General features: G+C 38.0%; 1 protein-coding gene across 1 annotated transcript; it reads right to left on the bottom strand.

Moving 5' to 3' along the window:
- LOC102298656 (p53 apoptosis effector related to pmp22) lies at window positions 1–12,173 on the bottom strand. The gene is made up of 3 exons (XM_005930536.3): window positions 11,784–12,173; window positions 5,104–5,241; window positions 1–2,730 (listed from the first exon to the last, which is right to left on the bottom strand). The coding sequence occupies exons 1-3, from the start codon at window positions 11,986–11,988 to the stop codon at window positions 2,519–2,521; spliced, it is 555 nt and encodes a 184-aa protein (XP_005930598.1). The 5' UTR covers window positions 11,989–12,173; the 3' UTR covers window positions 1–2,518.
- Between the last annotated feature and the right edge of the window lie 1,850 nt (window positions 12,174–14,023).

Raw genomic sequence — 14,023 nt, 5'->3', positions numbered from 1 at the left:
TCTTTCCAAAAAAACTCTTTATTGCATAAAAATACACACGCTACCAAAATTATTCAAACTACAGCAGAAAACCAGCTAGATTTCCAGTGAGACAGTCCCTATAGATCCATACAGTTACTAATGATATATAAAGCTGGAACTAAAAAGAAAAAAACAAGAAAAAACAGAGATCCATGCCTTGAGCAAAAACATGTCTTTGTTGCAATAGAGTTAGGAAGAGTAAACCTGCCCTCATTAAAAGGTATAAAATAACGGTTGTTATTTAGCAACAACTTTATACAATCTACATTTAATGCGAAACGCTTCAACTGGGTTGTGGCCAATAATCGAGAATCAATTACTAATAACTACTTCTTTGGAACTCTTTCTTTAATTGATTAGAAAAACTTCATCTTGCTTGGGCATGAAATTTGTCTCAACACGAACAGACTTGTCATAAGTCAGTAAAACCTGACTTACCAGTTGGATCGAACATTCAAGGATTCAGAAACACAACACTGAAGAAGCTAAGGCACAAGTTGTCCACACAGTAAGTCAGATGATTGTACAACATTGTTTCTGTGTCTTATCAAACAAGAAAATGTCGGCCAAAGTGGCATCATGAGAACTTTTGGCGGCCTTTAGAAAAAACACGTTTGGTGTGAACACAGTAAACCTACTGAGTTCATTGCGAGTCCCTTTAAACAAAGATTTTGACCACCTAAAACAAAAATGTTACCACATTTAGATGTTCTAAAATAACTATGATATGGACGGGGATATCAGTTGTTATCAAGTTCGATAAAGGTAAAAATAAATCTGGATACGAGTTGTTCTTTTTTGTTGTTTATGTTAAATTAATCATTGTGTTCAGTGGAAATTTCTTTATATTGTCTTCCAGTTTAGAGCGGCACGCAGAGAAGCAACATGCACTGGAAACCAGAAAACAAGAAAACAACTTTTCTGGGATCACAGCAATCATCAAACTGCCGCCCTACTCGAGTGTATCATTAGCCTTATTCACGATGGGGTACTGAAGGTGTTTTTGGCCGACAGAGGTGGAGAGGTGAGAAGTGAGGCTAAGAAAAATCTCAAAGAATTTAAAGATTAAGTTCCTAAAATCAGGTGAAGATTGTCTCTGACATTGTTTGTAATAAAAATTACAAGAAACAAAACACATTTTTCCAAAGTGAAGCAGAAATTGCTTCACTTCACAACTGTGTCAGTGTTTCCTACACTGTTGTTCGCCAAATCTGATCGCAATTTAGGCCGTGATTTAATTAAGTTATTAGACGCATAATAGAAGGTTTGTGTTATAAATAGGTTTTTTGTGACTTAAGGGGAAATTATGAGCCGTTTCTCAGAATATTACTCCCTTCCTGCATATTTTTTAAAACATTTTTACTCTTACCTTCAATCGCTCTACTTAATAACACATCCAGACAAAACAGCACAGTGAACTCCCCCAGTTATATCCCTTTGGTAATATGGAAATTTAGAACAGAACTATGAAGACAAACAGCAAATGAATAAGAAAATGTACAAAAAGTTACAAACAGGAAAGTTGAACCACACAGACATTTTCTGTATAACTTGATTACATTCCAGAAGCAAAGTCTCCTTCTTATCATCTATACACAGCAACATACAGAACAAAAGACACAGAAAAACTAATGATGGCACACAGGACAAATCCAAGAAATGATACTGAATGATTTGATATCCTGTGCAAAATATTTGACTCTGGATTGCTTATCAAGGAGATACAGACAAATCAGGCAAAAAAAAAAAAAGCTTTATACCTAACCTCCTTTAACTTGAGTGCACTTAGGTGATCTTGCATTGACAATAAAGCACAGTCTCGTGGTCCATTTGTGAAATATTCACAAAATGTGAGCTATTTAGTTGACTATATGGTCATTATTTTATTTTTTATTTATTTAACTTTTCTATACCATCCTTTTAGGGACACATAAAAACATGTAGTAAATATAGTAGGTTAACCCAAGCGATACAGTTTTCCTAAATATAACCAGGAACTTGTGTAACCAAACATATAGAATTATAAAAAATATCAAATCAAAAATCAAAATGAAGTGTAAAATTAATGTTTGTCTGTTTCTTGGTCCTTTGATTGACGTTTGCAACTATTTCACAAAGTGATGTGAGACTGTGTTAGAGAGTTACAGTTATAAAAGTACAGGTAAATTGATAAGTGTGTTTTATGTGACAAAAACAAAAAAATAACATCATGATTATTATTTCTTTCTTAATAAATTGAAAATAGAGATCTGTGTACTAAAGTAGATGCAGTTCCCAATTGCAGTCCACTCCCAGTAGGAATTACTTCTTGCCTATAACTTCACTCACAGATAGTAGAAGAGTGGTTTTCCCATTGCTGGACCATATTAAACTGAATAAGCCATTGGAAATCTTTGGTGAAACGGCACAGTGTAAAAATGTTCAGTGGCCAGTCCAGATGCAGCTCAGAGCGAAAAGTGGAAATGGCTATGACTGGGTGGGTCCCCAGGTTTTTTCCTTACTCAGAAGTATAGAGGTATTTGATCTTTGCCTGGCCGCTGAGTTCATCCTCATATCTCGGCAGGCAGCAGAAGAGGATGGCGCAGCCGATAGAGATGATGGTGGCGCCCCAGCCAAATCCGTAGGCCCAGGTGTAGTAATAGTTACCCTCAAAGATCAGCTCATTGAATTTGACTGGGTAGATGATCAGAGCAATGATTTGGATAATTGCTGCAGAGAGAGACAGACAAACAAGGCTTGGTGCACAGTGTGAGGTGATAATCTACACTAATAAATCAACTAATGCCAAACTGCCTAAACCAGCAATGGCTCAAACTAATTTATTTATTTATTTTTTTACTTTACTAGAAATGTTGTCTAAAGTCATTGTTAATGGTCAAAAGCTAATTCAGAAATTAGGGTTTCAGGGCTTTAAATTACAACATGATGAGAACTACTTCTTTTCCTGGGATAATTAAGCAAAGTACATATTTAAGTTTTATTTAAAAACTGATATAAAGCTATGTGTTAACAACTGCAAAATGCCTCCGGGTTCACTCCACTAAATTAGATGGAAAATTAAACAATGCAATAATGATAACCTATTATTACATTTGATAAGTTATGCAAGATCTCATTTTGGGGATAAATTGTTTAGAAGCTGATAAATGATCTATTGCATTTTTTATTAAGCAAGAAATAGAGGGAGCTTTTATATAGCAGATTGGCCGAATAACTTACTCTCACAGACCAGTCAGTGGAAAGTAGAGTTCATTTTTACTGTATAAATAAAAACCTACTAATAAAAAATATATTTAAACCATAAACTAGATGAGCAGAGTTTTAAAACCATTACAGAAAACAAGGAAGTTGAACATACTTAGTCAGTCATGCAGTCAACACTACACTGATGGTAACAGCAGGGTGTGAAAAATACCTTCACAAGCTTGTGTAAGAGTTTCATCAGCATATCAACATCTGGGAGTTCGAGGTGAGTTTTGGCAGACCTGTCATTATTACCAGGGATTATTCATGAGAAAGGTGTGACTCTGACTCAGTTAGATCCACTTTCCCATGACAGATGACTATTAAAACAGCATTATTTTGCTTAGGAAAGACAGGGAGTGAACATAAACTACTCTGTTTCAACACGCACTTTCACATTAATTGCAAAGGCAGGCCTGAATTTTTGAACACTGCATTAACATATTAAAGGGGACGGGCCCCACAGTTCATCTACTTGACTGAAGCAAGCTCTTATCTCACTTTCTGTTCCTAATAGGCCAAATTTCTTCAGAGTCGCTCGCCTCATTAAAAAAAATGCTTTGAATGGCAGATGGGTTGGGCTCCTGTGCTCACAGCCAGAGCCAACCACAGTAGGAATGACCAAATTAGGGATATCCGCTCTCTTTGACATCATACGGACACAAGAGTAAAGACTTAACAAGTGAAGAAAATATAGTTTTGAAGGAATGCTTGCCAAAAATCATCAATATACTCTTCTTTTTCTATATTTCATAAATACACAGTTTAAATCAAACGTTCAAGTTTAGTTTGTTTTGTTTGATTTTTAACCACCACCCCTTTTTGTAAAACCCTCCACCAGACTGAAACTGAACTTCCTCATCCCACTATTTTGCACATTTTGTTCAAACACACGACTTTATTTTAAAACTCCTGTATAATCAAAATCTCAGTTGCAGGAAACTGCAACCGACAAAGTGATTTATCCAATCCAATTCAACATCTCTGTAAAATGCAGCTATAAAATAAACCCTGAATCTTGGATTTGGTTCAATGTAGGATCATATCTTCAACAAGGAGCTGTGTGGGCTGAAACAGCAGCTGGGATGCCGTCGAATAAAAATAGGAAAATAGATTTTTGAGGTGGCAGTCATTTCTGCTATCTTTTTGGTGACTATTACAGTGTAAAGCAACTTAAAATAAAATAAAAAGCACCCCACCACCTGTAACTGTGTCAGGGTCTTTCGTCTGTGAGGTGAGTCAGTCTGTCTGTCTGATAAACACACCAGCTGTTGCCACAGCAGCGTCACGCCTCAGGGGAAAAAGGCCTTTTCCTACGCTCACCCTCTTAACGCCAAAACACGCAGTCATTATCAGCGTCACTAGTTTTATTGTGTGATTGTATGCAACTCCCACATATTTCCCTTCCTTATTTTACAGTTTTGGTGTTGGTATAAAATAATATTTTCAGATTATTACTTTTTTTTTAAACCTATTTTGCATATTGCTTCGATTTGGGAAGCTGCTGTCTGAACATTTGCAAGCTTAAACATGTTATTTGAAGATTAAAGCATCATATAATGGACCAATAAGACCGGAGGCATGTTTGGTATCAGTTTCAAAGATTCTAATCTGTGGTTGAGTGTTGCTCTTCATGCAGTTAGAGTTAATTTCATTTACCAACAAAGAATATCTGAAACGGAGGATTTTTTCTTCTTCTCAATACATGTCGCCAGCCCCACCTGACTTTGTTTACAATATTTTTACTGTGTAGATGTGGAAGTAATTATACCTGCAGAAATTAGGTGTTTGTGTGGATGCAAGTTTTTGTGCGTGTGTGTGTGTGTGTGTGTATCTTACCAACAACGATCAAGAATGCTGCAACAGCAACCATAAGACCAATGTTGATGTTACACATCGCCACAATGGCCAAAATGAAGGCGATGATGAGGATGATTAGACCAATGATCATTAGAGCAGCGACTGCCTGGGCCCAAGCTAGAACGAAACATAAGCAAAAACAATTGTGACACTCAAGAAGAAACAAAAGTCTGAAAAGTTCCGTTTTTTAAAAGGAGTCTTTTTTTAAGATTTTCAAACCTGGTATATCAACAAGTGTTACAACAGTGTATGTCTTATACGCCACACAAGGTACAACTCCCATTTCCATTTTTAAGTTAATTTTCTTAAAAACAAAACAAAAGAAAATCTCTGAATATGTTCTGTTAAAAATGTTGGCACATGTTACCATTAAGCCCTCAGAGAAAACAGCTGCAGAAAGTTACAACTGTAAAACTGCACACAGACTTTCCAGTCTTAGTGGGAAGGTTTCGGCTGCTTTATGCCTCAACACAGCTTTGGTTTTTCTATTTATGGTTAATGTTCAGTGAAAAGATTCATGAAAATGAAGGAGGCAGCACTCTTTCTGCACTATTCATTCTAACTTTATTGTGCACCTCTGAAATCAAACCACCACCTTTTTGTAGAAGCTCAGAATTTGAAGCATTAACTGCTTACTGGGTCACATTTTATGCGTTAAAATTGTCCAAAAACAACAGTTTATGACAGCTCAGGATGCAGCTTGGTGGTAAATCCAAATCCCTCTCACTTTTGTTTGTGGAACTAAATGAATCATCTATTGTTCAATATGTCTACATGGTGTTTAGTTATTATTGCAGCTCCCCTCCCCAAGGCTGTGCTCACACAGATTGCAAAGTTACTAAGGTTCAAGCTGTGACAAATTTTGTTTTGCTCACACACACACCACACCCTTAAAAGCACTGGAATTCTCTAAAACTCTGTAACGTCGGCAGACATGCCTCTGAACTTTAGCAGAGATGCAAACCTCCCAAAATGCAAATTTTTCAATCTTTTGGACAAAAACTGATATGAGTTGTTGGCCAAATACTCAGCGCACCACCAGCCTTTGAACAAATTATCATGTGACACTGCTGCTGTTTGCAAAGAAGCACCAAGAGGTGTTCATTGTATTGTGAATAGGTTTTACTTGCATCAAGGATTAAAAACAAAACTTCCTGAGAGTTTTAGGCTTTATGTAAGCTCACCATGTGGATCAGCACAGCATTACACCCAATTTACTGATACTGGATAAGTTACACCCTAAATTATTCACAGCGTTTTGCCTGTGAATGTGTTCAGGTCATGCCCTACCTGCCTCAGCCACAGGCAGCATCACATACACATCAGACTAGTCCAACTGGTTCAGCCTTTCATACCCATGTCAACATCAACCAAGCTTCAATCTCACCAGTAACACAGTGTTCTGCTTTTCACCAAACTAGACTGGTTATCAACAGTTTGATGACTTCAGGCTTATTGTGAGATTCAGTCCAATAAACTTACTACAAGTATTTCTTCAAGAAGCAAAGCTCTCAAAATAAAACAAGTGAAACAAAGGAGACAGTCACAGTGAGACATGCTACTATTTCAGCTGTTTTACATGGTGTCTTGATTCATTATTGGTAGAAGAAAAAGCTTTTGAGTTTCTGAACTGATACTTTTTGCCATACGAGAATTAAAAACTGATATAAAAGCTCCTACACTTAACGATGACTGTTTAATTTAAAAATATTCATGGGTGTGTCCTTGTTTACTGGGTGAGCACTCGAAATGCGTGTCCCAATCACTCACACTTAGTACTATCCAGCTGCTCAGCATCTGCTTTCCCCATTTAATCAAAACACAAAGACATTTGGCTGCCCTCCTACATTTTTCCACTATCGCTACCCGCGTGCCTGAAACTGCCTCTAATTGCAAATTTACTAAAATGCCCTATTAGTATGATTATGAAAACATACACTGACTTTCCCATATTTGACAAATCTAAACCTTCAGATAATAAGGATAATTTAATAGCTTTTAGAATAAAAGCTATTAGAATAAGGCTTTCACAGAGGCAGCTGGGATCGACAACACCCTGCGCTCTCCCTGAAAGAATTTTAATGGCACACTCTCTTAACCAGAAACTCCAGTGTTAGAAATGCAGTAAATCGTACTAAAATAGCTCCTTGGTTTTGTTTTTTTTTACTTGCCGTTTGCGCATTTACATTTTTCACAGTTTGGGCTCAGCTAGAGAGCGGTGACAGTGAGTGGGCGAGAAGCATTAAATCTCCAAATGCTGGTATTTAATTGAGGGCTAAAATGATTACTTGTGTGATTGTGCAGCTACTCAATTTGATTTCGATTTCACCAACTGGCAACAATCGTCATCTCAAGACACTTAATATCGTTAAGAACACTTTCTGTCTATTATTGTAGGATCTTTACCTTGAAATATAAAGTGTCTTGAGGTGCTTTGAAGTATGAATCATCATGCCTGATACTTTTGATTGAAAATAAATCTGAAAATTACGCTCTGACGGATATTAAAGTGGCCTTTTTGTCATTACTCTCTGCACAACAAACTGGGAAGACAAGCAGCAGATTAATAGATAAAGAAAGCAGTGGTTAAGTATATCATTTGCAGCTATCTTAATCTGTTACTAATAAATAAGATATACAGACTGGCATGTATCATACTTAATCCTTGGAATCACTGTATCACTGTGTTTTCAAACAATGTATAGTTAGTCAGTTCTGACTCAGAATGGGCTGCTGTAATTTGAAATATCACTCTTCCTCAAAGTGATGCAAAATTCAAATTTTGCCTTAATGCTGTGCTCCCCTAACTGCCCTAACACACTCATAAGGGCGTGACAAACTTCTTTTGTCTCAGCATACTATCATATCACCCAGCCCTTTGCCATCATCCATAGTCAAGCCTGTAATTATGTGATTTGTTCAAGCACTCATACCAGAACACTGAAACTGCTTCTTCCTATTTAAAACTGCAGTTCCTGAGAATTCAGTCTCTTCAGCTTTACAGGCAGTTGGCCTAAACGCCCTGAGGGGGAGTTAGTTTGGTCTGCTTCCAATATTCACAACATCCTACATCTTACACACACAAACTGTGCTCTGGTTGTGTTTGTTTCCTTAGTTTTCAGAATATCCCTACAAGTATTTAAACCAGAGAAACCGCGGGGCCAAAATGTACCCTTCATCTAGCCAGCAGCCTTCAGGCAGCTTTGTTCTGCTTCTTCTTCTTTGTGTAACAGCTTCAGCCCCGCTGAGACTAAAGGACACCCGGCCAAAACAGTAGCAGAGAGCAGTTGAGGCAAATAAGGCTACGTTCACACTGCAGGTCTTAATGCTCAATTCCGATTTTTTGATCAAATCCGGGTTTTTTTGTCTGCTTGTTCACACTACAAATAAAATGCGACAATATTGTTTGACTGATGGCCCTTAATATAAAGACTTCGGACTTCACGTTTCCCAATTTTTGCTTTAAGTTATTTTGTTGTTAACATAATAATGTAAATAACCTAATAATTATCCCTATTGCTGTTTTAGAGAGGAGCAGTGCTTCAAAGGATAGTTGCAGATTTCTGTCAGAATCTGGAGATTATACAGTACAAATAAAATGTTCACGTTTCTCCAACGTTGTCTTCCCAACAGTTTCACTAACATCTGGCCAGGAAGCGTTCGCGATGTCTTCTCAGGCGCTTCTCCAGCGCTGATAATTGGCGTATGTCTTGTGTCAATGACGTAAAAGACGGATTTAATGCGACCTGACCGTTCAAACAGCAGTCGCTTTCTAAAACATCGGATATGTATCGGATTCAGTACCACATAAGTGACCCAGATCGGATTTGAAAATATCGGATTTGTGCCGTTCACACTGTCATACCGTGATCGGGTATGGGTCGCATAGGGACAAAAAAATAGGATTTGATGCGCTTTCGCCTGCAGTGTGAACGTAGCCTAACAAAACTATTTAGCCTGAAATATCAAAAGAGATCAGAAAAATGCCAGAAAAACACTGACAACATGCTACAGCTATAATACTCTCTTAACAACCACACTGGCAATTGTTGTTGTTGTTGACTTTTTGGAGCTGCTGTCACACAGCCATGGATATTTACATTAAACAGTCATCTTAATTAGGGCTGCAGCAAGTGGTTATTCCCATTAACAATTATTTTCTCAACTGACTGTTACAGTGAGGTCATTAAATATAATAAAACATGACATCACAGTTTAGTAGACTGTATGTGTTTTGTGTAAATAATACAAAACTATTTAGTGACATACAGTTAAGCTGAGGTGATCTGTTGAGCTGCTGATTAATAAAGTGATAATTTTAACCATGTTTTAAACTAAAACACAGGTGTGCATGCATAGTATGAAACACAAAAAAGTAATATCAACAGACATCTAAAAAATAAGGGCCATTTTCCTGTGAGAAAGGTTTTATGCTAAAAGTACTTTTTTTATGTACATATTGCACAAAAAATACCAGATCTTGCTTTGGGGCTGTGCTCCATGCTTAGATCTCTGGTTATGTTTTCTAGAAATGGCATTAAAGAGTGCAAGCAGCTCCTAAAATAATTACCACTGTGAATGGCGAGTCTAATAAGTGATGCTACATGTATGCTTTGCAGACCCTAATTTGGAGCTGTGTGACATTAGGCTGACCTAGGTGACTTTCAAAGAGTCTGATAAGAACAACAATAGTGTCTCTGTTGGCCACAGCAGGCGTGGAGCAACACAAATAAAGCCTGAGTAGGAGAGACCGAGAATACAAGTCTGTTCTGTTCTCAGTTATTGTTCCACATACTGGGTCTCCTTGTGTGTCGGTGAGTTACGTTTCTGTGGCTGACAGTCTTTGCTGAAGAATAAACTCATTAACTGGTTCTCCCAAAATAATCTGTGTGAAATTCTGCTTCTCTTTGGTTTGGGCTGGGAGAAGCTATTAAAGTATTTTAAATGTACCCGAGTTGTTTTTGTTTTTCCTGATATGGTTTTCGCTACCTGTGCAGATTCACAGAGTTCACAAAGTTCTTGTTCGTAAGGGTTTATTCAGGGTGCCCTTGAATCATTCTGATGAGTAAAAGTATTTTAATCCATTAAGTCATAGCAACAATGACCTCATCTGTCAACAGTTTGTCTTTATAGGTTTAATTTCTTTGTAAATCCATTTTTTTCAGGGGCTGTAATCAAAAGTGGACCTTCTGGTCACTAATAGTAAACCCTGAGGGGGGCTGTGCAATTAAACAACTACTACTTTTCAAGAAGAACTTATCTCTGTGGTTGTTATGCAACCACCAACCACAGTTGTGGAAACATATTTCACATATGGGTTGCTATGGGGATAGCACTATGAGTTTCACTGCTTTGATAAAAAGAGGTTTATACATTATATGTACTGTAAAATGCACATTAGTTATTCGTGTGTTCTAATATGAATATAACCTTTAAAATGACATCAACCAAGGATTCTATAACAAGGATGCCACAATTTACACAAACACCATCAAACAGCAGCTCTGCGCTGTCTTCTATGAAGGCCACATTTAGTAATTATCTTGATGATAAGAACATCAATATCTTAACAGTAAAAAAGCTCAGGCTTCACTTACTAACAGGCTTTTAGTCATCTTTGGTGCCTGTTGGTTGCACCCATTTCTGATACTTCAGAAGTATGTTTTCAAGATTCATGTTAATCCTGCCATTAATATTAAATAATTAACATTATTAACCATAAAGGGGGGGAAAAAGGGGGGGGGGGGTGTTATGTTACACTCCATATAAAAATTTACAATTTACTTATAAATATGTTTTCACAACCATAACCTAAGTGCGACTGTATCCACTATTAGTGTATTTTATTACGTTACCTTTGATCCTAATCAACATTCTATAAAGAAAAACTTCAACATCCCATATTTTTCTTATCATACAATGTTGCACAAAGGAGTTATTTTTCTATACTTCTTCATACGAGTCTTCTCTGTATTTGTATTCTACAAATACAAAAAAACCCCCACAAATAAGAAACATGATGTTCTTTACCTTATCTTCCTAATAATGTATCAGCCCCCCCCACCCCCCCCCCCCCCCCCCCCCCCCCCCCCCAAAAGTCGTCGACGAACAGGGGCTTCCTCCGGCAATGCCCAGGTTTCATACTGAACAGGATATTATGTGAGGAATCGTTTCTTTATTCATGATTCTTTTTGCTGCCGTTTATCTACATTTGAATCGTTTTGCCTTCTTCGAACTAATGTGGTGACCCTTCACACAAACTAAAGAACAGAAAGCTATTTCAAGGAATGTTTCTCCTGGCGTGAAGACGTCAGCCTAGGAGGAAGGCACTCAGGACTTATTATCCAACAGCATTCAACCGCCTTTCTTTCAACTGCGTTTATTTAAGCTGGAGGTGATAAACGAGAAAAGAGTTAATGCTCGTGGAGACCAAAGTTCATTCCGCCTGCTTGCCTGACTGTTGCAGGCCTCCCTCCTCCCCTCAGCCTGGACTTCTTTAGCAGAGGTCAACACCCTGAAGTTACAATATGGGAATGTGGAATTTCGCACTGACTAGAGGTTTATTATTGGCTGCATTAAGGCATCCCATTCGCTCTTGTCGGATTATCTTTGAACAGCATATTGTGTATGGTTTATGTGTGAGGTAGACTGATACTTACAGAAGTCCATGAGCGACTGGCACTGCCAGTTGTCTTTTAAGCCGCGGCACTGCTTCCACATACTGGCGTAGTGAGACTTGGCGTCCTCGTCCTCTACCCATCCCGATTGTGCGCAGATGGCGATAAGGTCAAAAATAATGGCGAAGAGCAGAAGCAGGGGAATGATAAACCTGCATCGAGGGTAGGCGATCCCACAGCGAAACATGACCGACGATCAGCGAGCGTTGAGCGGTGTACACGGAGAGGAAAGGCGAGCAAAGGAGCCGAAATCTGTCCGCTCAATGTCTTATGCGTCTTTGCGCAGTGACAGTGGGTGATGTGAGGATATAATATAAAAGCTCCAGCCCCACCCAAGAGTGAAACGTACCCGTCAGCCAGGTTAGGATCGTGAAGGGCTGGGCTTATTTGGATACAATAGCAAAGTATAGCCCAGCCCCACTCAGTGTGTCATATTACACACCCAACAACAGGCCTGTGACCGTTACTGTCTAAGCTCGAGTCCTGATCACAGAAAGGATTGCGTTTAACAGAAGATAGTTGAGCTGAATGCTGCAGAGATGTACTTTTCTTTTTCGGAATTCCAACAGGTAGTAATGGGTGATGTGCTGTGAGGCAGAAAATATAAAGAGAGAGTACAAAATAAATGTAATAAATGAAAATGCCACAAGATGGCAGCCCAGCTAAAAAACAACAACAACAACACACAGCTTTTGGCTGTATTTATTCTGTATGCCTTTATGATTTTTACATGGAACTGTCTATCTAATCAAAAATTAAATGTATGATTCCGTAACTTATTGAATCATCTTTAACGGCAATAACTGTATATGGAGGGATTTTGGTCCACTCGTCTTTACGACACTGCTTCAGGTCCCTGTTTGAGCCATGCTTTAATTGTGAGACAGATGGTCTCATATTTGACTCTAGAGTACTTTGGTATAAAGTGAAGTTCATGGTCAACTTGACTGCAAAGTGCCCAGATCCTTTGGCTGTAAAACAAGTCCAAATCATCACCCTTTCATCATCGTGATACAAATGAGGGGTTTTTTATGGGGCTTTGCTGTGTTTGGTTTTAGGAAAACCTAAGCTGTGCTGCCAAGCTCATTTTAGATAGAATAGGCTTTTCTCCTGGCAACCCTTCCAAACAAAATACTATAGCTGCTACTTACATTCTTAATTCTTATGGAAGCAGTAAGGGTGTATGTAGTTTTTCCAAAGGAGTCCTGTGAAACCTTTATTCTTCAGATGAATGTAGGTATCTCTTAATAAAGAAGTAAATTAAAAAACATACTGTGATTGTAGATTACTTTAATAAACTGTTAGACAACACTCAGTTGTCACCTTTGGAGAGCACATTGGACTTTTTTGGTCCAACACCTAATTATAGTTTGCTTGTTTGCTTTAGCACATTTCTCACAAGTTCTCAGTTCTGAAGATTTCTTTTGCAAATTAGAGCATGCTTATGTATTCAGAAAAAAACCCACTTAGGTTAATCTGCAAAAGCTGTAGCTCACTGGAAATACTTAATTCATGTGTCAAAATGTTTTTTGTTTTTTGTATTGATCAAAGAGTAATGACTACCAGAAATAGATAAATTAATATTTAGTCACAATTACAGTAGCAATGTGTTCCTCATCTTCTAATTTTCTGTTAGTTTTGTGACATTGAATGTCTGGCATACCAGTTATTTTCTCATGGTAACTCTGTGCTATTATGTATCAACATTAACAGTTTTTAGAAATTAATTTCAAGGCCAGTGGTTTTATTTATTTATTTATTTGTAAAGAAAAAAAGCCCTTTTATTTCCTAAACACAATACAGTAAACTACAGGAGCGTGGAAAAAACACCAGGACTGTGCAGAATGAGACATGCAGACTATCAGTACCAAAATGTGCAGAACCTGATGCTCTCCCTGGCGGCATAATGGAGGAAGAACTGCTATTAAATCCAAATCCATCCTCTGCAGCGTTCTGCATCGTCTTATGTTTTGTTCTACATGCTGCAAACACTCCCACTCCTCCTTCTCTTCAGCAGGAAGACTGCAGCTTCCATAAAGTATATATAAGAGATTACTTACAACAACAATTAAAAAACACCAACGCTTCCTTGGGGTTGACAGTGCATAAGAGAGGTGAAGAACAGAGTCTAGGTGGAGTGGGTGGAGATGAGTATCAGGGGTTCTTTCTAACAAAAGGATAGCAGTACGAGTCCGACCTGTTATGATATGTCGTGTAGAGAC

Source organism: Haplochromis burtoni, unplaced genomic scaffold, assembly GCF_018398535.1.
Source record: "Haplochromis burtoni strain Fernald_Lab_line unplaced genomic scaffold, NCSU_Asbu1 Contig_46, whole genome shotgun sequence".
Lineage (NCBI taxonomy): Eukaryota > Metazoa > Chordata > Actinopteri > Cichliformes > Cichlidae > Haplochromis > Haplochromis burtoni.
Note: the sequence above shows the minus strand (reverse complement) of the source record. Positions and strands in the feature narration are given on the sequence as shown.

Excerpts from the sequence above, each read along its gene's own strand:
- LOC102298656 (XM_005930536.3), bottom strand. The coding sequence starts at position 11,988 with ATGTTTCGCTGTGGGATCGCCTACCCTCGATGCAGGTTTATCATTCCC. Across the intron at positions 5,242-11,783 it reads CCAGTCGCTCATGGACTTCT|CTTGGGCCCAGGCAGTCGCT; the intron begins GTAAGTATCAGT and ends GTTTCGTTCTAG. Across the intron at positions 2,731-5,103 it reads AGCATTCTTGATCGTTGTTG|CAATTATCCAAATCATTGCT; the intron begins GTAAGATACACA and ends CTCTCTCTGCAG.